Raw genomic sequence first — 27,512 nt, forward strand, 5'->3', positions numbered from 1 at the left:
CATCTCACACATTATATGGTGAATTAAGACATATAAACTTCATGCTCTGACAATAGAATCATGGACATTTTTGTATGTTTATTAGCTTCTTTTTCATCTTCTGAAAATGGTCTATAGTTCCAATTGGAGGTATCAACTTTTCATATCAAATAAATTAAATGTATTCAGAAAAGCAAATATATATTTTGTCTTCCTTTTCAATACATACATACACATACACACATGCACCCACATACATACATACACACGTACACATATACACATATACATGTATACATGCATATAGTTACGTCATAAAAATAGAAACATAGCTATTTGAAGAACAAAGAGAACTTAAAGCAAGGGCTAAAGGTGGGGAAAGAAAGCAGAGTCTAAGGCTGTGAGGGGGATCTGCTCAATGTCTAGTGTGTGTGTATACTACTGTCATTGTGAAAGCATCACTATAATGGCTGTCTACTCTGTTCTTTCCTGCACCGGATCTCATATCCTTCTGCACATAAAGAAAAGTGCTGTGTAAAAGCTGAATGACAGAACTAACAAGAAATAAGTAAACAATGGGACCCAAGAAGAAGAATGGGCCCAACCCACTTTTGGAGACTTACTGAGACCCTGTGGGTGGCACAGTGACGCTCCCAGTTCTCTGGTGTCTGTTCATTGCAGGGTTTTTCATCTGACAGTATGTACCCATGTCTTTTCTATGGGTCTGTGCTTGCATTTGAGGGGATCAGCTCTGGCTGTTTTAGAAAACCAATAGGAAGCAAATAAATAGAATGAAAAAGAATGAAAAGAGTTGAGGTCAACACCCTTTCCTCTCAGAGGGGTTTGAAGCATAGATCTCTCAGAGGACCTGTTGCTTGTGGGGTGCTCTAGTGGGTCATACAGCAGTGATCCGAAGGAAAGGCCTGCATGGCAGTGACCGGATTCAGTCCAGGAACACATCATGCACTGTACTTTGTACCCACACTACTCCTGTCATCTCACATACCTTAACGTCTTCAGCTTTGACTTCAGGATTTCATTTTTATTTTCTTATGCCAGAAACGAACTGTGGCTTTTCTCTTAAAGGAAGGCGCTGAGTAAGGATGGCATGGTTAGTTGTATCTGTGCTTAGTGCCCATTTGATCAACTTCCAAGCTATTTTCAGGGTACAGTTTTGAGTTTGTTTTAATTTTTTGAGCTTGAATTTGTCTTGATTAACTTTGATATATATATATATGTCATATATATATATATATATATATATATATCAAATAATATATATAATTTGCAAAAGATTTTCTAATTAAAATGTTTTATATATTAATTTCTACCATACAAACTGCCTTTGTTTTCCTCTTCTTCAGTTCTTGGTAGGCAAATCAATTAAAAGTTAAGTGGAAAAATAGATACTTTAAATGGATTTAATAAAAATCAAATTCAAAAATCCAATGTAAAGAGGCTGCCATAGCTTGTCTCTGCATGTAAAGCAGTCCTGAGTTGCTAAGTTCAGGGCTGCTATGGGAAACATGAGAGCACATCGCATCACTCTAGAGACCATGGCAACTGGGTCCACTGACTCCCAAGGATGTGCAGTAGGAAGAAGCAAGGCTGCCTTTAAGATAGTTAGTGGAACTTATGGAGACCCTGTTGGACTTTGATCTGAGATAAACTTACCTGATAGCAAAATGAGGAAGGGTCTTTGGGAAGGAAACAGGGAGAGCCAGTGCATGGTAGGAAGTTGTATTCTTGGCCTCTTGGCTTTTTAGAGGTGGTGGGAGTTGTAGAAACCAGGGAAACATGAGACCAGATATACATGCAAATTAAGTGTACTTTCTAATCCCTCCCTCATTTGTATATTTGGTTGAAGATCAAAGCTATCTTTGTAGGGCCTCCTGTTCTCTCAGTGAAGTGACATGCAGATTAGAAAGGGATCTTTATGGTACCATTCACCTTTAAACATGAAGCCTGTATGACATCAGCTATTGCAATAGCAAGTCCAAGGTCAATGGAATAAAAAGAAGCTTAGGGGCAAGTTGGAGATACCTAGAAAAGGAATAAAATCCAGTTTGCTGCCACATTGTCACCTTGTTTGTGGTTGTGAAGAATACTTCGGTGGTTCCCTATAACCTTTGCTCTCAGCTTTTTTGAGTAAGAAGTGTGTAGCTTGTGTGGAATGATAGTTTATGGGGATGTTTAAGAGTAAATCTAAGTTAAAATATGCTTTCAATTTGCTTAATTTGGGGAAGCAAGCAGCATGTAGCAAAAATGTAACAAGATGTGGCAACATGTAGCAAAATGTAGCAAAATATAGCAACATGTACCCAAATGCAGCAGACTTCAGAAAGCAGTAGTATCTCTGTTCCTCATTTTAAGTGTGTTCATCAGTGTCATCTGTGAGAAGATCAGGCTGTCCTTTTTTCAAATCTCATCGAGTTTTGACATGAAAAACTTGTTATTAATTCTATGACCATGTAGCTTAAAAGAAAAGAAAATTCCCAGGCCCATTATGTCTTAAATGCCAAGAAAGTATCAGGTCCTAAGCTGCAGGCCAAGGTTTAATATTTATTGGACAAATCATCTGCCCCAGTTGTTGGATTTTCTAGGGAATCCCCTGAGTTTCACTCCTCACAGAAGATGTGAGGAGTGAAAAAGTGGCTGAAACATAGGGTTATTGGAGGTGCAGCATTGCATTATGAAAGAAGGGTAAAGCAAAAAGCTCATAGATTAGGGTCAGGAAAGGCTTAACTTGAGGATGTACTTTATAATACATAGGGCCTGAACCCCTACTTCCTGTGTTTGCGATCCTGTAGTGAAATTTTCTTGTAAATGGCTGTGGATAACTACACATGAACACAGGACAACACATAGCAGAGATAAAACCTACTCATTGAGACTAACCTAGATTTCCTGATACTGGGTGATGTCCTAGGTTTGAGAGATAGAGGGAGGATGGTAACAGCCACAGCTTTTCACTTCAGAAGAAAAAACAAGTGCAACCTGTTTCTCATTGCAGTTTGATCATAGAAAGGAGTGCCCAAATTTAGCAGCGTTCAGTCAGAACTTTTTATTACTTGACCCTGATGTACTGAAGCTTACATTTGGGAGATTGATTATTCTGGGACAGCAATATGTCTCAGACAGTGAAAATACCTCTTACCATGTCTGAGGACCTGAGTTACATCTCCGCGATCCACATGGTAAGAGGAAAGATTTGACTCCTGCACCTTGTCCTATAGCTTCCACACAGACTGTGGCAAAGACCCTGGCCTACACTCATGCATATATAATCAAAGTAAAACAAGAAAACAAAGTTATTAAGAAAGACTTACTGTTACTGTGAGATTCTCATGACCTGTGGACTGATGTTGGTTCTCCCTTAATTCAGGCAGTATGTTTTTAGCTTCATGAGTGGAGATGCTACCACGGATATGTAGATCATGAAGCATGTTTGCTAATTTCTACCTTATGTTTTGTTTGGCTTTTATTATGTACATTGGCTTAGGTGGTCCAACTAGGATGGTATATCCTGCCTGCCACCTTGTGTCACCTCTTTGCTTGGTCACACATTGTAGAGACTTCAGACTATTAACAGCCCGTGTAGTTGGGCTACAAATAGATCTATCTTTGGAGTAACATCTGATGCATATTTATTGGTAAAAAGGCTTTGGCGAAGTGTTAGCAGTCATACTAAAAATAATTAACAGTAATTAACATTTTTATTAAGTATGTTCATTTTGGCTTCCTAATTATTTTTTGTATTAAAACAAAACTTAAATAACACTGATTTAAGCAAAACTTTCCAATGAATTACATCTTTATTTGTACGTGAAATGTGCTAATGTCTTTCAAAATCAAATATTATGTAAACACTGTATCCGTTTTACAGTAACTGTATCTTTCATTGGAGGTATGTTCTGGTTATTGACAGCTGATCAGTCTGGATTCTGTAGTTTTCTTAAAAAGTCTGTTCAGGACTTCTTCCCCCAAGTTGCCAACACTTGGAAAATACTCTTGACTTATCTTGTACCCAGTGCCCTTAAAAAGCCTTGTTTTGAGCTTTGACAATATGTTCTCGAGTTATTTTCTTCCCAAAACTTCCTCCTGCCTCCTGCCTTTGAGACATGCCTTCATTCTGCCACTCATCTTGCTTCTTTCTCCTCACTTTGCTTCTGCAAATCTCACTCCTAGAGTGTGGATAGCGGTGTCGGCCCTGTGGCCCTGGCAGAGCCCCCTGAGTGGAAGAGGACTGGAGGAAGTCCGCATCAAATGGATCTCAGGGCAGTGGACTTGGTGTGCTTCTTAATCCTTCCTGAAAGATACCTGTTGTCAACAACAATGTTTGGAAACAAAACTTCCTATGCTTGACAGACCAAAGGAAGGCCAAAATCTGACAAAAAAAATGGACAAACCCCATTGCTATCTGCAGAGGCTAAATTGTTTGAAAAAAAATTTGTCTTGAGTTGATAGCAAGAATAATTTATCACATCCCATAGAAGGAGAAACTCAACCTGGGCCAGGGTGGGTTCTCCAGAGACCAGCTATTGAGTCCAAGAGTCATTGTTAGTTATGGGGACCTGGGCTTGTTCAAGATAATTTCATTCACTGAGATGTTTCCAATGTATGATGTGCATATGCAGATAGATAGAGTGTCTGTCTATTGACTTCCAACTTGTAAGTTACCTATGAGTCTGTTTGTATGTGGTACACTTGCCCTAGGTCGAGACCCAGTTGTCAGCAAGAATGGAAACCGAGCTGCCTACAGCAGTCAAGTGGAACTGTGGCCACAGTTACTAAATGATCCCTTCTCTGTGAATCCAGACATGCCTCCTCGCACTGTGCTATTTTGCTGTATTTTAAGTATCCATTTTCAACTGGAGAAAAGCTCCAAGTGAGTTAATTACAGTGGGTGTAAAAAAAGGAATTCAAATTAGTAATATCATTATCTCTCTCTGCTTCTAGTGTGTACGAAGCAGGTAACGGATGAAGTATCCTCCGCTCGGGATTGCAGCCTCACGAACACAGCAGTGCAGAGCAAGCTGGTGTCTTCCTTCCAGCAGCACACCAAAAAGGCCCTGAAACAGGTAAGAGGCTGCCTTCTGCACTTAGCCCTTCAGTTCTGCCTGTGGAAGTTTAAGGGTGTGGTGGGGACCAAGTAAGATAACCAGGAAGCTAAAATCAGCATATAACAGAGGTCCTATTTCTGTAATATTTAATAGAATACTTTTACTACATGTTGAAAATGAGGTTAGAATTAAACTGAGAACTCGGTGGCAAAACAGAATTAGAAATGTGCTTAGAGTCATGAAAGAATGTGTGTGTGTGTGTGTGTGTGTGTGTGTGTGTGTGTGTGTGTGTGTGTCTGTGTGTGTGTGCGTGTGTGTGAGTGAGGTCATGTGCACCTTATAGTAAATCCAGTTGAGTTCCCAATTCTTTTATGTAATTTGAAAATTATATCTCAGTTTGTGCTATTTATGTTTACTTTGTTCATCTGGCTCTCAGCATAGTGTCTTATCAGTGGGTCTAGTTAGATGCTGAATGGCACCTCATCTTTATATCACAGAAGGTACCTGACCTTGGTAGGCTTGACCTATTCACCCTTGTGTATGGGTTAATATTGGGTTTGGGCACTGACAGAGGCTGGTTTAAGCCATGGTTATTCTGACAATCTGGGAAAACCAGTTTTGTCTCTGAATATCTTAAGTCTCATTGGAACAGAGTTAGGGAGAATACTTTTCACATTGGATTGACCTGGGGATAGACAAGGTAATCTGTAGGAAGCTGTAATGGAACATGACTGCCCCACTAAGTGAATGTCATCACACCAGCAAGTGCTGAACTGTACAGAGAAAGAAAGAGGTGCCATGGTTAGATGGGGCCGTGGAATAACATTTATACTAAGAGTAAGCCGCATCCTGCACTCCTGTCTGAGTTCAGTGCATTCATTCATCCAGCAGTTATATCAAGTCAGAAACAATGTTCTGTTTCCTATAACATGTTAATAACTGGGAAAAGAGAAACCATGTTTTCAAAAAATTATTTTAAAGAATCTCCAACAGCCAAGCTCCTCTTGGATGCTATTGTGACTTCTTCCTCCCATCCATTCTCTCCTTACCCTGCCCACTCTGGTTGTTTTGTTTTAAGATAGAATCTCACTATTTATACTAGATGAGCCTTCAACTGTCAGCAACCCTCCTACTCCTGGTGATATATGCTGGGTCTTCATACCAGTTCACATGCGCTTGTAGATTTCAGATGCTTCAACTCACTTTCTCTGCCTCAAACCATGAAACACAGGAAGGAAACTGAAAATTTTAATATTGAGGTATATTACTTACACATTCTGTATTGGTTATTGAAATTTTGGTGTCCCATCCAGATTTGAGGTACTGGGTGTATTTTTCCTGTATTGGTTCAATCCCCTTTGGATAACTTAGCATTCATATCATGATTTTTTGTGAAGTGTTTTTAGATGCTATAGAGCAAAATTGTGATCAGCATTGATATCCCTTTTTAATTTAGGAAATAAAAGATGAAGTAGGTAGATAAGCTCAAGCAACTGCTCATTCAAGCAGCAAATAGGAAATAGTATATAGGCAATAAAATACTAAACAGCACAGAAGAAAAGGTACAAAATTGGACACTTGTGGCTGTGGCATTTAAGAAACATAAATGAGATCATAAATGAAATGCATGCTTCCAAAGTGTGTGGTTTGGAGGATGTGCAAACTGAGAGTCCTGCTGTGCATGAATGGAAAGAGAACGATTCTGATCCTCTGATGCTTGAGACATTGTTTCCTTATTTTCTTTAGACCTTTGAACCCTGTACAACTATTAATGCTGTGCAAACTTGACTATGCAGTGAGTTGTTGGCCTCTCTCTCTTTCTCCCCCTTCTTCTTCACTCCCCCCACCCTTTCTTTCTCTCCCCCTCTCTACTCCCTCTCTTTTTTCTTTCTTTCCTTAATTTTTTTTTTTTTTGTACTAGACCATGTGTTCATGAGAAAGATATCTCTGCTGCTTGCTGTTTAAAGCTTGTTTTTAGAACTTTGTCATGGGAGCTTCTCAATTATGGGAGAGTCCTCTACTCCTTTCTTGTAACTTCTATCTTATAAACAAGTAACAAACAAGTAAACACTTAGATGTGACTCGATATAGATCAGATATGCTGATGTTCCTTTAATAACTATTTCACAGTCTACATAATGTCCAGAAGAAAAGAACCCTCTACAGATTTTTACCTGGATCTCTGGTAATTGTGGGATGCATTAAGACAGCATTTAAAAACTTGCCTAAACATAAGACTTGTATACTGTAACTTAAGCAATATACACCTGTATTTATTTCGTACAGTTGATTATGATTAGATATAACTATTATCAATGACTACCATGTAAACATGTACATATATGCCTGTACATATTTCATGTATGTGAATATGTGTTCCATATATACATATACATATATATATATATATATATATATATATATATATACATATATATGGTGATGTTTACATTATGACTTTTCTTTTGAACTATGAAGACACTTAACGTTCATTTTTGTTTTTCTTTATTGCTGTTGTCTGAGAAAGAGTCTCATACCACCCATGCTGTGTTTGAGCTTAGCTTGTAGCTAAGGATGACCTTGAACTTCTCATTCTCCTGCTTCTGTGTCTTACATGTATCACCATCTGAGCCACATGCCTGTGTTTCAAATAAACCGAGGCCCAGAGAATTAGCATAACTGATGGTGCAAGATGGCCAGTGACTCTGGGAGAGGACATTTGAATCTAAAATTGCAGTTTTAGATTCTGTCTTCATCACGAATGCCTCCTTTTATCGGAGAGTATATCATTATGTTTGGAAACTATTCATGGAAATGATAAACTTGAGTTTTATATAGAAAACTTGAGTTTTTCCATTGCATTAGGAGGGCACAAAGCAGGTTCCCTAGGAACACCATTTCTGAAAACAGATTGCTGTTGCTTAGTACATGCTCAGTTACATTTACCCCTACACATTTATTGAGAGTACATTGTCATTCTCTTCCCTCTATGATGAAACATCTCTAATACCTCAGTTAGTTCTCCCAGATTTATGAGAAAGCCAGGTGCCATGGAATTTTCTCCCTCGGTACACACATGCACTAAGAACAGTCCGAATCCTCAGAGGACACCGGCTTTGTTATAATGTCATTTGCATTATGGTTTAGGTCTTTTTTGTAGGCTTTTCAAGAGGATAATGGGACGAAATGCCCTAAAAATAGACTTTTCTGCCATGATTTGGGAGAGGCAATCACCTCATTTCCATGAATATCTACCTACTTCATAAATATTCATATAAACTTAAAAACAATCCCATAACAATGCCCAAAGTGCTGCTACTCCCTCTTCGGGTCAGCTTGTTCCAATAGCTCTCTGGGTATATAATTATACTTTCACTTTGTTTTGCTTAATAAAACTCTCTGAGAGGCAGGGAGGGAGTAGGGAGGGAGGGAGGGAGGGAGGGAGAAAGAGACAGAGACAGTGAAGACACATACACACACACACACACACACACAGAGAGAGAGAGAGAGAGAGAGAGAGAGAGAGAGAGAGAGAGAGAGAGAGAGAGAGAGAGAGAGAGAGAGAGAGAAGTTTTCTGATTTCATATAGCTATAATAAAAAGAGGCAGGTGAAGACAGTTTCCTAAGAACCAAGGCACCCTTGCATCCCAAATATATAAAAACAATAATTAAAACAAAGTTCTCGTATCAAAGCCAGACACAACATCCCAGGTCTCAGCTCAGACCCTTTGGTCCATGCTGGTACTTTAGCAAGCATACTTTCTGACCTAGAAACTGCTGATCGCAACTGTAAACTGGATTGTATAGAAGCTGTATTGCAGTGGCTATTGGTTAGATTATTTCCATTTTTTCCATAACATGTGAATTATATTTTCCTTTAAATCATTAAAGTACTAGTTAAAGTGATGGATATACTTTCATGAGTAGCATTTATATCCTTGAAATTCAGCTGTTGTTCTGCATAAGCATTCTCAGAATTGTCTACTGGTTAATACCTTGTGCCCTTTCTCCCTTATACTGTGGTATTTATTTAAGATCCTAAGACCATGTGGAATGATTAGATTTTTGAACTTTCATAGAAGCTAAGTAAGACTATACTTTGGACTCTTAACCACCAAAGAAGGTGATAGGCAGAAGAAGATTGTGCTGTGTTCTGGCAACAGTGTGGTACTGGCCATAGCTGCATGTTGTTTCTGTTGATGTGACTTCTCTCAGTCTCCTTAGGATGGTTGCTGATCCTAAGATCATAGTCTTGTTAAGATCCTAAGAAATATTCTTGCTGCCCTGCTGTTTTGTGGTGTTGGTAATAGTTTTCTATCTCTGACTTTAACATTTAGTGAACCAGTGATCATGCTTGCTGTTGGACACTGACACGGACGGCTGTTCTCCATGTGTGATTACATTTCTTGTTATTTTTAGTGTTAGCATTCATTGCATGTTACAGTTTCAGATTTTCAATAAGTGGCTTACTGTGTTCTGCACATTCTTAAGTTACATTGTTGCTGTTGTTTCTCTATTAGAATACAGTGAACATTTATTGTTTAATGTGCCTCTTCAACACAAAAGCTACTGCTTTCCAGCTTTATTTCATTTACTCCCATTAGAGTAGAGAAGAGGGTGATGCCCTGCCCCTTCTAGAGAGAGAATTGTGTGGAAAACATTCTATCTAAGACGAAATATTTATCTAAAAGTTTTTTTTAAATAAAAAAAATCAAAGTATTTTTCTGTAGAGAAAGCATGTTCAGTCAGCAATGTCTCTTCCCTTTCACAGAAAGACAGTCCCATCATTAGAGTTACAAATGCCTATGTGTCATCCTGTAGATACTGGGAATTGAACCAGGGTCTCTGGAAATGTAGCAAATTGTCTTAAGGATTGTTGCATCTCTCCAGCCTGGGTGGTCACATCTTGATTCAAAAGCATGAAGCAGAGGGAATAACTAGGTACATTCCTAGGAATCTAGTGACACACTTCCTGCAGCACCTTAACCCCCTAAATAGTGCACCAAATATTGACCAAGTATTCAAATGCATAAAAAGGGATCAGTTCTTTTTCAAGCCACTGTATCTCCTGGCATTGACATTGTTACCCAGATGTAGAATTTTGTATATAGCCAGAAGATATATTTAGTGATAGTCTGTTTTAAACTTCAATCTTTGCTTTCTTCTGGATTTAAAATGAGTAGATGTAGAGTTGTTAAATACAACAATCTACTTGCATTTCAAAGTAGCATTTAGCCTGACAATTAGAAGTACATCATTGGTACTGTACTCCTGAAATTAATATAGACCAACGATGTAAGACCAAGCAGCTAACACTGAGGTCTGAACCTTGGTATAGTTGAGTAACTAGGGCCACTCTTTGGCTAATGCAGAATAAAAAGTGCCCCAAAGATGTCACAATGGATAAGTGTTTTCCATCATTTAGGGAACCTATACACACACAGCACACACACACACACACACACACACACACACACACACACACACACACACTTACTCATAGGCACCAAAACCAGTCTCCTGATCCTTTCCCATGATCAGTTACATAGATTCATTTTTCAAGTTAAGGGATATTCATATTTCAATATAAATAACTTTTATTTTTTAATTTGATACATTTTATTTACATTTTAAATGATTTTCCTTTCCCCATTTCCCTTCCACACCCTCCCATCCTATCTCCCCTCTCCTTGCTTTATGAGGGTGATCTCCCACGCACCCCCTCTTGCTTCCCTGTCCTGATATTCTCATATACTGGGGCATCAAGCCTTGGCAGGACCAAGGGCTTCATTTCTCATTGATGCCCAACAAGACTATCTTCTGCTACATATGCAACTGGAGCCATGGGTCGATCCAGTTGTACCCTTTGGATAGTAGGTTAGTCCCTGGGATCTCTGGTTGGTTGGTATTGTTGTTTTTATGGGGTTGTAAACACCTTCAACTCATTCAAGCCTTTCTCTTACTTTTCCATTGGGGATACCATTCTCAGTTAAATGATTGGCTGTCAGCATAAATTCAATTACATCTTTATGCTAGGTCTCCTCTTCTTTTCTTCTTCCTTTTTTTTTTTTTTTTTTTTTTTTTTTGTTTCTCAAAAACTCCAAGAAACTTGCTCTATGCGGAAAGCACTTCTGATTTGAATGAGAACCACCAGAACCCAGAGGACTGAGGGAGAGGAGTCCGGGCATGCTTATCCCCTGGGATACAGATGAGTTCATGGAAGCACTTAGTACATATCACATGCTGCTGACCTCCTGCCCTCAGCTTGCATGTAGTCTGTTCCCCTTTTAACACATTGTTTATAAACAGAAAAACAAGACCTAAAACCTAATTTGAGTCAGACATTGTTAGCAGGCGGATTGCATGTCTGAGGCCAACCTGGGGAAGGTGGGCACACATTATATCAAAATATAATTTACAAAAGGGTGAAATGTGACCCAGACATTGGGTTTAATCTCCAGCACTTACAAAAATAAGCAAACAAGAATAAGATTTGCTTAGGCAGCTTTGCGCCCTTCAGTGGGCTATGTTGGTACTTCCTTAGTTCATTTTTTCCCTCTGTTTCTGTCTTGCCTTTCTACACCACTAATGCTTTTCAGAGAACTGGGAACAGTAGACACACAACCAGTTTAAGTATCTGTCTTGAAACTAACTGTACACAGTTTGTATGTAGACATCCTACCTCTTTACCAAAAAAGTGCCACCAAAGGCCCACGTGCCTAGTAGGTATGAAGTATGCCCAAGTATCCACACTTACAGATATCTGAAAAACGTGATGGTTCTCAGTGGCAGTGAATTGTTTTATCTTCTTCTGTTAATGCTGTGTTCTGGGAGGTAATCAGCATCCACCATCAAATAAATTCTTCTTCCTGGACAGTAAGTCCGACTCTTCAGGACAGTCATTGGTGTGGGGTAAATAGATGTAGTTTGTGCCATCAAGACTTGTGTATGTGTGTGTATGTTATGTGTATATATGTTCAGAGGCATGTGTTCATGCATATGAAGGACAAAGGGAATGGTTTTTCCACTCTTCTCTTTCTTCCTTTACAATAGGCCTCTACCACAGGACACTTGGTTATTGGCATGTGTGTGACTATGTCTGGCTTTTCACCAGTGATTAGTCTTCACACTTGCATTACAAGTATTCCTACCTACTCACTGAGTCATCTCTCCAGCCCCAATACTTGTTTGGCAAGGGCATAGGAAAAGACTACTTATGCTTTAAGTCTACTTAAAACAATTTTCTTGCCTACTTGATGGATATGTAGTCTGTGTTGCCTGCAGTACATAGTGGTGCATTTCCTTATTTTTTAAATGTTGTATTAGGAGGTATTGCTCACACTTACATATTTTTAAAATATTGGAGTAGGCTCATGTTAGTATTTTTACATGACAGTAATTCTCAGTAGCCAAGGTTTTTATTCTTGTATTTTATGATTTCTATCCACTTGTTAAATCTGTAGTTGTAGCATCCCTTTAGCTCTAGAAAGTGGGAGCAAACATTTATCATCATGGTCATCATCATTGACCCCAGATATTAAAGAGCAGTATGACATCACTGACTTTCTGAGTGCAGGTCTAGGCCATTAGTTCTTTGTTTCTTTTGCAGTTAATCAATACATTTTACAATCTAATTCCACATGCATACATGTGTGTGTGCCCACATAGAGATGATATTTTAAGAAGGTTAATATTTTGCCAGGAGGAATTGAAACTTGTGTTATACAGACTCGTAGAGATTCATTGCTGTATTTACTGGCTACCTTTATTCTTTTATGGAGATTTACACGGTGGGTGAAGAAGGCTTCAGTTTTAATTGGAAATGCTGCTTTGCCTGATTCTCTTGCATTGTTAAGTTAATGTCTAGAGAGTGCTTTGCATTGTTATATAAAAGATGAGAAAGATTTATGCAAGTATGTTAGACAATTTCTGTCTAATTATATATACACGGCTTGAAGAAAGAGAAAATTCTTAAATACTTTATAGCACATGTGGCCTCATTAAATATAATATTGACAGCAGGCTAACAGTGAGAAGCATAGCATACTATTAATCTTTCTATCTCAGGTTCCTCAGCAGTGTGGGAGCTTCACAAAATCTCCATAAATATAAGAATCCTAGCATGTTATCTGTAGTAAATGTATCATTTATAATAAATTCTCCAACTCTTTCTTCTGTCATGTGGCTTTAAATCTTATCTGAATTTGCTATTTCTTCTCTAAATGAGGGTTAGATTTTCATTCCTATAATTAGGTGACATCTAAATCTATGGTCAACAAGCCAAACATATAGCTCATACCCTGTGTAAATAAAATCACATTATTTCTGACATTAATTCCTGGAGATTGTGACATCTGTTGCTCAAAGCCCATTAATCATGTGAGGCATTGTAAAATTCGTAGAAAATGCACAGAATCCAGGAAGAAAAAGGTTTGAGACAGTCCATGGCCAGCCTTTTAACCTTTTGAGGAATTTCAGCATTCTTGCGGCTTCAGGTTTTAATGGCTCTTCCTGTTTCGTGTGCTTAAAACCCTTTTTATTACGGGTAATTTTCTGCATAAAGTGATCCGTGAGATAAAACTGTATTTCAAAACTTTTAAATGCCTTTTATTATATCATCATCACCATGACAGACTCATTTATGAAACACAAAGCATTCCCACTTGAAGAGATTTATTCTTCTATCTATTTTTTCTTGGATTTGCCCAAACCCCGTCAGGTTCGTGTTCTGAAGGTTAATGCCAAAGTCAAGCAGACAGAAGCCAAGGGCTGCAAGCTTTCCAAGATTAGGACTGATTCCCTTCACAGAAATAAATGATTCCTGCCATGTTCGGTGATTTTGTGCAGCGTTCCCCACGGCTGAGTGAATGCATCAATACAGAGGTTCTCTACATGCCTCACATACAGATGACACCCGGTGTTAACTGATTGAGCCGCGCACTGGAGACGAGGCACCTGCGAGAGAATTGCAGACACATATATTTTTATCCTGGTTTGGAAACATTTATTTTACATTTATTTTACTTGGGAGCCCTAGTATTAAGTTCCAGCGGCTTTCAAGGCACTCTGCTAAGGTAGAATAAACCGTTTTCTGGTGTTTTTGTTATCAGAATTAGACCGAAAATAGTCTAAAGGCTTAAACCCCTTTGCTAAAGCTCAATTGTATGCATTTGAGGGAAAATGGACAGAGGTGGTTACCAAGAATCCTGACAAATCAGGGGCTCTGTGGAATTGAAGATAGTCATGAGCAAGTGGATCATGTAATTCAATCACCAGAAACCATTGTGGATATGTTTTTATGTTTTATTTTATTATTGTGTTTTATAGGCTTTGAGGCAGCAGCAGAAAAGAAGAAATGGAGTCTCAATGATGGTGAACAAGACTGTACCTCGTGTTGTTTTGACACCATTAAAGGTGTCTGATGAACAGTCGGATTCGCCTTCAGGTAAAGAGCTAAAATACTGTATACTTGGCCAGTTTCTCCCCAGAGAAGACTTTCTCGCAGACTGAGATGGCTTGATGGTTTTCTTTCTTTTTATCTTTTTAATCTTTTGAAATTGAAAAGATACTTTCATGTGAGGTTCAGTTTTGTACATATGTACATGTATTTATGATATCTATATGTATTATAAATGTGTACCTCTCTTTGCTTCTTTTATTGATTTAAAAACTGAGCAATTTTCTAGTTGTTGTGCTTAAGGAACCAGCCCATTCATGAAATGTCTTAATTTGCTAATGTCAGGATGTGTGAGGGAGTGGATGCTGATGCTGATGCTGATGCTGATGCTGATGCTGAGGCTGAGGCTGATGGGTTTGTTGTCCTTGCTTTAGCTTTGCCTTGAATGTTGAACCTGAGTTCTGGACCTCATGCTGGTATGAAAGCAGTTTCTCTTTGCCTGAGAATTTGCGTTTCAGCCCAGAGTCCTTTATGAGCTTTTGTGTTCTTGCAGTATTTCTCTTACCTCCATGCAGGGCTGGCCTGCTCATCAAAATTAGCTCCTGTTACTGTGTCAGCCATGAACTGTTGAATTCCTTGTGGATTAGGGTTTGCATTTTCTGTCCCTACTTCATCATAAAGCCATTAATTAAGGTCTGGTCCCTCTCTCTCTCTCTCTCTCTCTCTCTCTCTCTCTCTCTCTCTCTCCTCTTTCTGATCTCTGATATCATCTCTAAATGGCATTTTGGTATTGAAGCTTATTCATGTATTTTTTTTTTACAAAAGATTCAACTCGTTTATTTAAAAGCTTTTCGACCAGTGACTGCACATCAAACTCTACTATTAGGCCATCTGCTCTTGCTTTCTCTCCAAGATGATTGATTTATTGGCCTTTTCTCCTTATATCCAATAAGGGAATCAGATTGTGGGTATGGTAGTATATTAACTTGGGGAAAGAAAAAGGAGATTATATCTGTGGTTCTTAAAACAATTTTAGATGTTTCTTGTCAAGGACAGGGAGAGAAAGATAATGGCATAATAACTATTTCCTTTTTTAGGATCTGAGTCTAAAAATGGGGAAGCAGACAGTTCAGATAAAGAAATGAAACATGGGCAAAAATCCCCCACTGGAAAACAAACAAGTCAGCATTTAAAACGATTAAAAAAGTCTGGTTTAGGTGAGTACCCGTTTACATTTTAGAGATGTGTGTCTTCTAAAAAACAGGGCTTTTTTTTTTCAGCACTTAAACAAGGAAATTGAAAATATCCTTCGTTTATCTAAGGGAAAAACTGCTGGGTTGGGAGCTGTTGTGGTTGTAGTTTAGTCTCAAGCTTATCATGGAATGTGACAATTTTGCATAAAGCAGAGGTAACAGCAAAACTAACATGGTTTTCTACTCAGTTAATTACCTGTGTAGTCAGGGTGCTGTCTGCTGTGCTCTATTGTCTTGTGTCCTCCTTTTATTGGAATATTCTAGAGGGTGGGGATAATGCTCTTAGGAAGGATGCACTGAATTGTAGAATTCATTGTCACGGGGTCGGCTGCAATGGGGTTTCCCTGCCTCAATTTTTGTTCGAGATGCTTGAAATATTTAGTAGTTCCTGTCTATAAAATGAAGAGAGTACACAATCTCTGAAAGGTTTGGGGAACACTGTCCAAAGGTTTTACTATTGAGAGTGGATTTTGTTCAATTTTCAGTGACTGCATATTATGTCTGCTCTTTTGTGACTGGATTATTGGATACTAGCTCCAGAAAGCTCTGAATACACCAGAAACAACTCTCAGGCCATATAAAGCTCAAGAATAATAAAGGCCAAATAGTTAAAGCCTCAGTACTTCTTAGTAAAAAAATATGTGTATAACACCCTCTCAGAGTGTGGTATACCTAGACCTTAAATCATTAATAATCCAAGAGCTAGGAATAAAGCCTTGTGGCAATTTTTGGTATCCAAAGATCATTATGTTTAATCTATACACACCAAGAAAACTCTGACTGTTTCCATGTTACATTCTGTCCTACATGTACTTTATGCCTATGGTAACTGGTGGGATTTCAATGCATGCTATCAAACCTCTAAAAGAATTGCTAAAATGTTTTTAAATATCTGTACATGTATCTCTCTTCTTTAAATAAAGTTGTAAGAAAAAAAATAAAAAAGAAATGATCTGAAAAGAAGAGAAACTATCTTTTAAAAAAGTGGATTTTATACTTGCTTTTGCTTTAGTACAGACCTGCAAGTAGTGCAGTGAAGTGTGAGAATTAAGACAGGCATGGGTGTTTTTGGGCTCACTACTGTAGCTCACTCACCCCATGCACCTACACCTTGTTTAAGGACCTGAACCTACTGATTTCACGTATGAGTAATGATGACAAAACCCGGAGCTTAGGGATATCTGATGGATGCAGTGCATACATTTCTCGGTAGATAGAGTGGCCATCACAAAAGGATAAGGAACCAAGCCTAGATTAACAATGGCTACCTGAGGGCTGGTCATGGTCTTGCATGTGTGTAACCACAGCACTTAGGGGTGGGGGTGGGGTGAGGTTAGAGACAGGCATATCAGAAACTTGCTGGCAATGCTTTGAGCAGCACATTTGGTGAGAGACCATATTACTCAAAGATAAAGTGAGGAAGAATGAAAGAAGATACTACATGTCTGCCCTTGACCTCCACATGCGTGCACACGCCCACATGCCCACATAATGTATGTGTACAAGTTTGTGGGCATGTGTATATGTGTGTGAATATATGTGCATGCATATGTCAGTACGCCATCCCTATCTCCCACAGTGGTCTGTAGTGACCTGAACTTTTACTGTCCCTTCCACCTCCTTGGCAATATATAAGACTCCTTATTTGCAGGTTTTTTGTTGTTGTTGTTGTTGTTGTTAATGTCAGCCAACATTAAGCTTGTTAATTGATTGGTTTTGGTACTTTTACTTATAGCTTACTTACACAAGGAATTTTGCTAAATCCTGGGACACACTTTCACTTAAAAGCATTGGAATAGGACTGGCGTGTTCTTTTATAAAATATGTATAGAAAAGGAGTAGCGGTTGTTAATTTAACTCTTTAATATTTCATAGTTATCTACTTTCCATCATTTCTAAGCTTTTATAGTTATTTTCTTTAACCCCAAGTCCATCTCTGTGTGTTGGGTAATCACCATTCATGCATGCACATGTATGGCTTTTGTCCTGGCTGAGTGATTTAACTGATTCCTCAAACGAGAATTCCATGTACAGAATGACATCTGTGTTATATGTGCACATACACATTATTCATTCATTCTCATGACTAACACAGGTATGATTTAAAGGTCCATGACACTTTTTCAAAAGAGTGTGCTAGCCAGGATAGATGACACACTTCTGGAGTCCTAACACTCAGGAGTCCAAATCTGCAGCTTTGCCAGGAATTTAAACCTAGGTGAAAACTTAGCCATCCATGGCTACTTAGCAAGATCATCTCTCAAAACTAAGCAAAGCTGGGTGGAAAACGTGAAGAACATTGATTCTAGTACTAATGAAGCAGAGACAGTGAGATCTTTGTGAGTTTGAGGCCAGCCAGAGCTACATAGTTCATAATAAGACATTGTCTCGTTTTGCAAAATAAAGTCGTTTAAAAAAAAAAAAAAGACATTGTCTCAAAAGTAATCAATTGGTTAATTAATACTCCACTAAAACTACAGTAAGTAAATGACATACAAGGACAGTGTGTAGGCACAAGGCTCAGAATGCTTTTTCCAGCTTTGGTCATGCTGTGGTATAGAATCTCCAGGCCTGTATTATAGTTGTCACCTTGAAATCCACAGTTGAGTAGAGAGAATAAGAATTGCTTTGGGTTTATGGTTTTATTGCTGTACTCCAATGGTAAACTGAAATGTAGGGTAACAGGAGGTTTCTGAAGGCAATCTTGCACACCACTGGCTATGCCACATGTTCATACTTAGGCTTGAGTAGTGTCTTAGATATATTTCTTGCATACAAGAGCAAAATAGCAGGAATAATGATACTTTTTTAGGAGGATGTAGAGAGTCATAATTCCTGGAACTAGATAGCGAGGTGTATCAAAATTTTAATGCTAAGACAGGGCATTGTCCTCTACAGAGCTTATACTTGAAGAACTTATATTAAAGGAACAAAAAATATAATATTTTAACTGACTTTATGATTTCATGTTGGGCTGCACTAAAAGCTACTCTAGATTTCAAATATTCTCACATGACCTTTTACTTGGACTCATCTGATTAAATTTTGATATAATTTGTGTCACTTAATTCTTTAACTGTATAGAATAAAATGATTTCTATTTTACAGATAAAAAAATCAATCTGAGACCCAGAAGGTTAAGAAGGCCCCTCATAGATATCACAGCTAAGATCCAAGCTAAGGCATGTGTATGTCTAGTTTGAACCATTAATTTCAGACAGAAAGTGAATGGCAGATTGTCTATCCTGCATACAATGGCTGTCATTGTCACTGGGAGCAAGCTCATTGTATATAATATTTAAAGCCTGCCTATGTGTTTAAGTGCAAGTACTCTGGCAACATGTAGAAGGAGAGTGAGCAGTTCTAAGGACTTTTGATTGGCCTTCTATCGAACCGAAGAAATAAGGGATTTAAAATAAGTCTGCTAAAGTAGAAACCTGGAAGATGCCAAAAGTCCATGGTGATTGGGAAGGAACTGTAGCTGACTAAGGTAGCAAGCAGCTAAACAATGGCTTACTTTGTGAGGTTGGCAATGATCACCAACCTTCTCATATATGCCAGTGTTATAAATAAAAAATGGGGAGACGTAGAGGAGAAAACCTCCAGCCTATTCATCCACAGACCAATTTTTAAAACTATATTTAAAGTTTTTCTCTTTATTGATTTATTTGTTGGGTGATGGAGGGTAAGCACACAAGCCAAGCTGTCCATGTGCAGATCAGAGAGTACCTTCTAGCAGCTGGTTCTCTTCCAGCATGTCATTCCACAGCTTGAACTTAGGACTTCTGGAATGTTGGTAAAGGTCCTTACCTGCCTTTTTCAGTCCAGATACTGATTTTTAAATATATTCCCTAAGAGTCGGGATATTTGGTAATCTCCTCATCATGGCGCTATTGGGTTACTAAGCATAGGGATCATCCTCCCCATCCCTTTGTATACCTTCTGACTGCAGCTACCGAGAGAATATTGGATAAAGGCCTGAGTGACTATGCCAATTGACTTACTAAGTCAGTCAAGATGAAGAAGTGATTTCTCTATGGCTGTCTCCTGGATGAATCTGTGTCTTTAGAGAACAGCATTCTTTAAGAACCCAAATGCAAGTATATGCAGTAATAAGTTGGCCATATCCACTAACCTTCTAATAGACACCAACAGTATAAATGAAAAATGGGAAGATGTGAAAGAAAGAACCTCAAGATATACCACTGACACTCAGACTTGAAGAATGCATGTCTTAATTATGTATTATTTGTTGGGTGGTGCTGAGTGGGTGCACACAAGCTGTGACATGTATGTGAACATCAGAAGGGAGAAACAGTTTTCCCCACTTCCTGAAAGCTCTCGGCCAGCCACTGAAAAACATGGCTCTCACTCATTTCTCTCCCCTGACTTAGATGCACTTTAGTCCCACAACCTGTTTGAACTTACTTCACCTGCTCTCAGTGGGGCGTGAGGCATTACCCAAGTTCTTCTGTGCTGAAAGCGTTCTAAATTAGAACATATACCATAAGTTTCTTCTAATTTAAATTAGTAATGCTGAAAGAAAATTCAGTCAAAATTAGACTTCAGAGCAGAAGCCGAAATCTCTGTTTTTGTGATGAGATTTCTTTGGTGGGATAGAGTCGCTTCTAATTATCTCTCGTGTGCTTTCACGAATTCTTTTAGCAATTACTTTTTTTTTTTTTTTAAGAATTGAATGATACCTTGTTCAAGGTATGGGTATAGATATTTCTTAGAATCTAATAAATAAACAAACACTTCACTTATGTACATCTTTTCTAAAATCCCTATAGTAAAGGACTTACTACAGGTCTCAGAGTCACATCATATTTCCGCCTACCCTTGGATAGGATTTGGAGTACACATTTAGATCACAAGGCCAGCAATAATCAATAGTTATGAGCTTTGACAGTCCTCTGGAGAGAGCCATAGCCTTATTGTGGATACCCACTATGTCAACAGCTTTCTTGTTGCATGACTTTGCTCATGGCATAGGTTTACATGGAGGCTGTGAGTATGTGCCTGTGCACTCTCTGATTAAATCTTTCTGGGAAGATGGCGTAAATCAATGCAGATGAAAAAAGAACTAATGGTCAAACTCCTGTTTTCCCGATGTTATAGTAAAGACAAAGCACAGCTTCGCTGGTTTCTCTATTTCTAAAGCAGGCGTGGTGAAGAGTCTGATATGCTTTGATCTATCTGTTATCAGTATCTGGCAGAGCTGTTTCATTGTTCTGGGCCTTGATGGTGATTGTGACAGTCCATGTTAGGCTAACAAATGTCCTTTCTCTCTCTCTGCAAAGGATAAAGTCACTTCTAGCCTCTCTTGTGAGTCGTCAGAGATTACTGTAACCTGTCAGCTTACTGCCTGGGTACCCATTAAACCAAGTCTCTGCACAATCCACTCTCTTGCTTCTTCTTTTGTGCTTCCTTCAATTAATAAACGTGTAGAGGAGGTTTGCATGCACAGCTGAACTAGCAGAGACAGTCACTTGCCTGTAACATATGCTCGGCCCTCTTCAGCATGGATCATAGCAGTCCTTCATGGGCGGAGTCCGAGAACCTGGATCTGTGCTCACTGTTACCCAAGATGAAGTCATATTCATCTACCAATATCATATTCTGTGGACTATGCCTCAGCTAGCCTATCTTCCACACTGGTTTCTAACCTTTCTCTCCTTTGTGTTGTTTTAATTTCTCACATCTTCCCCCCTAGCTAAGACATATGTGGCTTAAGTTCAGGGCCACTGATCTAAACCAGTTTTTAACTATTTCTTCCTACATTTTCACACAGTAGGATTTTAAAACTGTTTGCTCAACAAGCCTAAACTTTTGATGGATATCTCTGAGGGAGTTTTAATAATGTCCTCATTGAGCCCAAAGTCTGGGATTCATTCCAACATTATGTTTTTTTGTTTAATCTTTTTGTAATAAAGAATTAAAACTCTGATGGTTTTATAAAATATTCCATATTTTAAAAAAATGAATTCATGCAGAAAATAAAAGTGAAAATTGGATAATAATTCTACATCTTATTCAAAATATGATCAGTGTTTCCTGATAATTATTTGGCATTGGTTAATACTATCGATTTTTATAGAGATTATATAAGCCAAGTCTCTATTTTAATTAAAAGTACTAAGCATAATTAATTTTAGAATAAATAAGAAACAAAAGATATTTTTCATTCTTTTGTTTAAAATAGATTTTCTCAGAAAATATATCTTGATTATGGTTTTCCCTCCCCCACTTCTCTAAGATTCCTCTCAGGTTTGCACTCATAGGAATCCATACCTATCTGTTAAACAAGTGGGTATTTATGGAATACTGTAAAATAAACAACACAAAACAAACTGACATTAGGACAAAACAAATGGACAGAAGAAAAAGAGCCACAGAAAAGCATAAGGTGCACTTGTTCTTACACACAAGGAACGCCCAAAACACAAACAGAAGCTACAGTAAGGTTTCAAGTTCTCTCTTTTTTCTTTTTGCTCTGTCAAAACCTTATTAAACAAAGAAATTGCCAAAAAGTGTTTTTTTTTCCTTTGTGTGTGTGTGTGCGTGCGTGTGTGTGTGTGTGTGTGTGTGTGTGTGTGTGTGTGTGTGTGTGTGTGTGTATTGGTCATCTGCTGCTCGGCATGGAGTCTGGCCTCCAGTGGTTTGTATCTCCAGTGAAACTCTGTTGGAGAGAACTGAGTTTTTGATTGGAGGAAGGAAGGAAGGAAGGAAGGAAGGAAGGAAGGAAGGAAGGAAGGAAGGAAGGATTAAACCCAGCCTTAAGGTCTATCTGTAAGCCTCCAAAGTCATTAGAACTGTGAAAAGCTTGACTACCAAGATGGCTGTTGTCAAGCCTGGTGGTCTGAGTTCAGTCCTTAGAGCTGACATACGGAAAGGAAAGAATTAACTACTGAAGGTTTGATTACGGCGCCTGTTCCTTGTTTACTGGATTCATAGCTCTCTGTTAGATTATTCATACAGTTCATTTATATGGGCTTTGTTGATTTGGGGTTTTTATTACTATACTTCTGTTATATTGCTTTCCCTGAAACAACGCTTTACAAAAACTACCTTCTTCTCACAAGTCTGTATTGGGATTTCTTTACACATAGGGCACACTAGAATTGATTCTCTCTCTCTCTCTCTCTCTCTCTCTCTCTCTCTCTCTCTCTCTCTCTCTCTCTCTCTGTGTGTGTGTGTGTGTGTGTGTTCCCCATGTCTTTCGTTTCCTTGGGACATTTGACATCTACTTGTGTATGTTCCAACCAAGAAATATGAGTCTTAAAGCCAGCACACTCCTGATGCATGTATCTAGGTTAGCTGTGACTGCAGATCTCTCTGAATACAACAGAGTCTCTGACAATAGAGGATTCATTACCAGGACTTTGGGTGGACACATGCCCCTAATTTTTATCATGGAATGGACCATCTAGTGCAGTCTTGCTATGGGGTTGCCTGTCTTCTCTGCTGCCACAACCCTCTAGGATAAGGGCCTGGGAATTAGACACTAAAGAGACTTCATACTTTTCCTTCTGTGGGCACTGTAGGGAGATGTGCAGTGCCGGCTTTAATGAGATAAGACAATCATATATAATTGGATTGTTCTTAAGCCAATTAAGAGTACATGTGTAAGGATAATTAAAATGGAATTAAACGTTCTCTGTAAGAGCAAATTTAGTTAATGTGTTCTGTATTATCTTCAGAATTATAAAACATAGCTTTGTCTTAGGTGGACATTTTTGGACACATATTTTTATTTGATTTAGTCATAAAGGACAGTGTGCCACTGGGGGTGGTGGCATCTCCTCCTCCTCTTTTTCCTCCTCTTCCTTCTCTCCTTTTACTAAGAGAGTTCAGAACAAAGTTAAAGTGATCCTCAGGTACATTTAATTAGTTATTAAGTTATTTCTACATTGTTAATTGTATGCATGTGAAAGAAAAACTACTAGCAATATTTTTATGTTTAACATTATTTTCTATTTTAAAGTTAACTTAGAAAATGTATAAACTTAAAATAGTTTAGAGTTTGGGTATTTGGTTGAGTAGATAGAGTACTTCGTGTACCAGCTTGAGGATCTGAGTTAGGCTTCCAACACTCATGTAAAAAGCTAGCCATGAAGGCGTACACATGTGACCATACCACAGTTCCCAGAAGGATTTGTGCGCTCACTCTTAGGTAGCATAGCCAATCCTTGAAGCCCTGGCCTCATCTGGAGTCTGTGCTAGAAGAATTAGGTGGAGAGCCAATTGAAAAGGACTCCCTGTGTCATCTCTAACTACCTACAGTTGCGCATTTCTGCACACAAGCATCTGCATACATTCTTACTCTCTCCTACACACAAATTTCAACATACAACAAATCACTTTATCTTTATTTAGAAAGTATCAAAAATTCAAAATACTGTATTGCTCCTTTAAAAATCTGGTCTTAATTTTATTTGCCCATTAAATCAGTTATGTATTGAGAACCGTGTCCCTATTTATTTATTTATTTATTTATTTATTTGATCTTTTATTTATTTACATTTCAAATGTTATCTCTTTTCCAGGTTCCCCCCCCCCCCCAGAAACATCCTTTCACATCTTCCTTCCCGTTGCTTCTATGAGGGTGTTCCCCCACCCACCTACCCACTTCCACCTCCCCACCCTGGCCTTCACCTTCACTGGGGAACCAAGCATTCCCAGAACTGAGGGCCCCTCCTCTCATAGATGTCCAATGAGGCCATCCTCTGCTACATATGCAGCTAGAGCCATGGGTCCCACCATGTGTACTCTTTGGTTCATGGTTTAGTCCCTGGGAGCTCTGGGGTATCTGGTTGGTTGATATTGGTGCTCTTCCTATGGGATTTCAAACCCCTTAAGCTCCCTCAGTCCTTTTTCTAACTCCTCCATTGGGGAACCTGTTCTCATTCTAATGGTTGGCTGTGAGCATCTCTGTATTTGTCAGGGTCATTACTATTTATGTTCATGTAGTTACTTCTCAGGAATTTCTAATATCGTTAGCTTAATTTTTTAAAAAGCAATCTTGTTTTACATTAATAGATACATTATTCTTTTCTACCATATTGATCTTTATTCTTATTTTTCATATAATTAACTTTTCTTGAGTTTTTATTCAGTGATTGATTTTTAAATTTATAACTTGAGCTTTTAACTCAAGAATTTTCAAGCATTTTTTTTAATCTCCTACTCTACAATAGGCAATTTAGTTATTAAATCAGTTGAGCAGCATTTATATAAATACTGCATTAGTTTATTTTGAACTTTGAAGTACTGTAGACCCCTGAGAATGTCCCAACATATGCTAGATATGTGGGGGTTTGAAAGGTTGCTGGTCTGGGGCTATGGAGCTTAAATTAACTCTTTTCCTTTGGACAGAGAGATGTGGTTTATAATAATAGACTAGTATTTATTAAGACTCACTAGCCAGTTGTGGTGTAGTTCATTGCTATATCTTGAATGACAAATAGCACAATGCCTGCATTTGGTGGCTTAGTGCAGTTCCCTGTGTTCATGCAATTTGTTGCAAGGATGTTGGTGTTGCATTATGAAAGCTTTCTGTCTGTGCTTTTTAATTAAGTTTATAGTTTAGTTTTTAGCCACATCTCTTGAGACTTCTATCATTTTGACAATGGTTTATTTTCTAATTTCTGTCAGTTTTGTGTTTTGAGGCTGTCCTGTGTATGCAGAAGCTCTGGTGTTTATTGCTTAAACGTGGACTGAGTGATGTTTCTTTTTTGTTGTTTCAAAACTTCTTATAGTATTTTTCAACTTTTCTAGGTAGATTCTTCATTAGCTCTTGAAAAGTGTATATATCTGGACTTTTTACATTTTAACTCTAATATAAAATTTCTGTTATGTTTGTTTGATTTTCTTTGATTTAGTTTTAATGTTTTACTTTCTTCTTCAGTGCCTGCTCTTTGGCTGGTGTTTCTCCTCACTGATTGGGAAATGTGTTCTTTTTTTGTGTTTTGTGCTCTTCTGAGGCTACTTATAGAGTTTTTTTTTTTTTTTTAATGTTATTTTCAGTACTCATGTTCATGTTCTCATTTTCTGCTCACCTTCTTAGTTTCATACACGTAATTGATATCTATGATGCTTTAACTTCCTTTAGTCATTGGAATTATTCTCTACAATTAGCACCTATATAGAAGTGGCCACGATTACCTTAGGTTTGATTCACCATTTCTGCTAGAGTTGTTTCTTTCTTTCTTTGGTAGAAACTCTTGGTCAAAAACAACCTCTAGTCACTTGATCAGCAAGATATTATTAGGGATAAAATTTCTGTTTGAAGTCTTTAAATATGCTTAGATTTTGAAATTTGAAAATCCCAGCTACAAGGAAATTCCAAGTATTTCTTTGTTTTCTCTTGGTCCTGAGAAGATAGCACACTGTCTCTGTTATTTATTACAAAAGTTTTGTGTGTCCCATCACTGTTACTGATGGCTATTTCTGGGATAAAATGGCTGCAAATTTTCTTTAGTTTTTGATATTTGGACAGATTTTAACTCAGATGAAAATTGGAAACCTCTTTTATGAAATTTAGTGTTCTGCTTTAGCTGAGAGCACTAATCTTAATAGCTGAAACATTGCCTTTGATGTTTTACATATCACCTCTCTTCCCTTCTCTTGTTTTCTTTTCCTTAACCCACTGTAGATGGGCATTCTGACTGTATATAAGAGACCCTGTATTTCTTTGTTTTAAATTTATTGCTTGAGAATTTCAATATATGCATCATCGTTTGACCAAATCCATTCAGATATCTCCCTCCACTTTCAATGTGTCCCATACACCAGAACCAGCACTTTGCCTTCCCAATTCAAAGACTCTACTTTAAACACATATACTTAGCATTGCCTACATGCATATGGGTCTAAGGCCATATGTGAGACAAGGAAATCCCATTAATGGTTACAACCATTAAAGTAAAAAATAAAAATAAAAGGCAAACAAAGCAAAAGGAAACCCAAAACAAACAAACAAAAAAACATAAAAACCATTCTTCTAAATAGACATTAAGTGCCAGTGGCTCTTCAGCCCAATCCACAAGGCAGAATTCACATATGGTATTGTCATTTGGGCAAATCACCCATGGCTGGGTAGTCATAGGCCCTTCTGCTGTTACTTGCTGTATTAACATAATATTAGGCTGCCTCCCAACTGCTTGTCCTTATGCCCACAGATTATTTCTGCTCTCAACCTTTCTCAGAGAACTGTCTGTAGTCCTGACTAATGCTGAGACTCAAAACTGACCAACATGACTTGCATTTTCGTCTTTAGTCTTACTTTTGTGTTTAATCACTTAAAACAATTGTTTGGTCTTTTTTTTTGTTGTTGTTGTTGTTGTTGTTGTTCAAGTGTTTTCTGTAAATGGCCAGTAAATAAGTAGTAGCAGTTTGACGCTGGACTGCGTTTCCGCTACAGCTCTTCCGCTAATCACGTTACAGAGGCAGAGCAGGACAATCTAGAAAGCACCAGGAAGTTTGTGTTCTAGCAAAACTCTGTTCGGCAGCTCGGGCATTGGGCTACATTCAGCTCAGAGACCGCAGCGTAGTGATCTCTGAGTTGAAGCATACTCTGTAATCATAGGCAAACAAGGTACAAACAATTGTCCTTCCATTGTAAATATGACCTGTCTGTACCTAGAGTGTGTTTCCTTTGTCCTGATCCCAGTTAGGAAGACTGCACACACACTCCAGTAGACACCAGAGGGCCTTGAATTCTGGAATGATTTGGGACAGTATATTTACCCATCAAATCTTGCATTTGGAATTTTTATCAGCATTTTTTTATTAAATTATCATTCTCAAATAACACCT

General features: G+C 38.2%; 1 protein-coding gene across 1 annotated transcript in view; it reads left to right on the top strand.

The window, feature by feature from the left end:
• Positions 1-27,512, top strand: part of ASXL3 (ASXL transcriptional regulator 3) — a gene marked incomplete at both ends in the record, with an annotated part of 168,221 nt that overhangs the window by 74,126 nt on the left and 66,583 nt on the right. Inside the window, 3 exons of the mRNA XM_080920038.1 lie at positions 4,939-5,060; positions 14,370-14,487; positions 15,537-15,656. Coding sequence (XP_080776164.1) covers positions 4,939-5,060; positions 14,370-14,487; positions 15,537-15,656 — 360 coding nt within the window. The remainder of the gene's footprint in view (positions 1-4,938; positions 5,061-14,369; positions 14,488-15,536; positions 15,657-27,512) is intronic.

Source organism: Micromys minutus, assembly GCF_963924665.1.
Source record: "Micromys minutus genome assembly, chromosome: 8".
Lineage (NCBI taxonomy): Eukaryota > Metazoa > Chordata > Mammalia > Rodentia > Muridae > Micromys > Micromys minutus.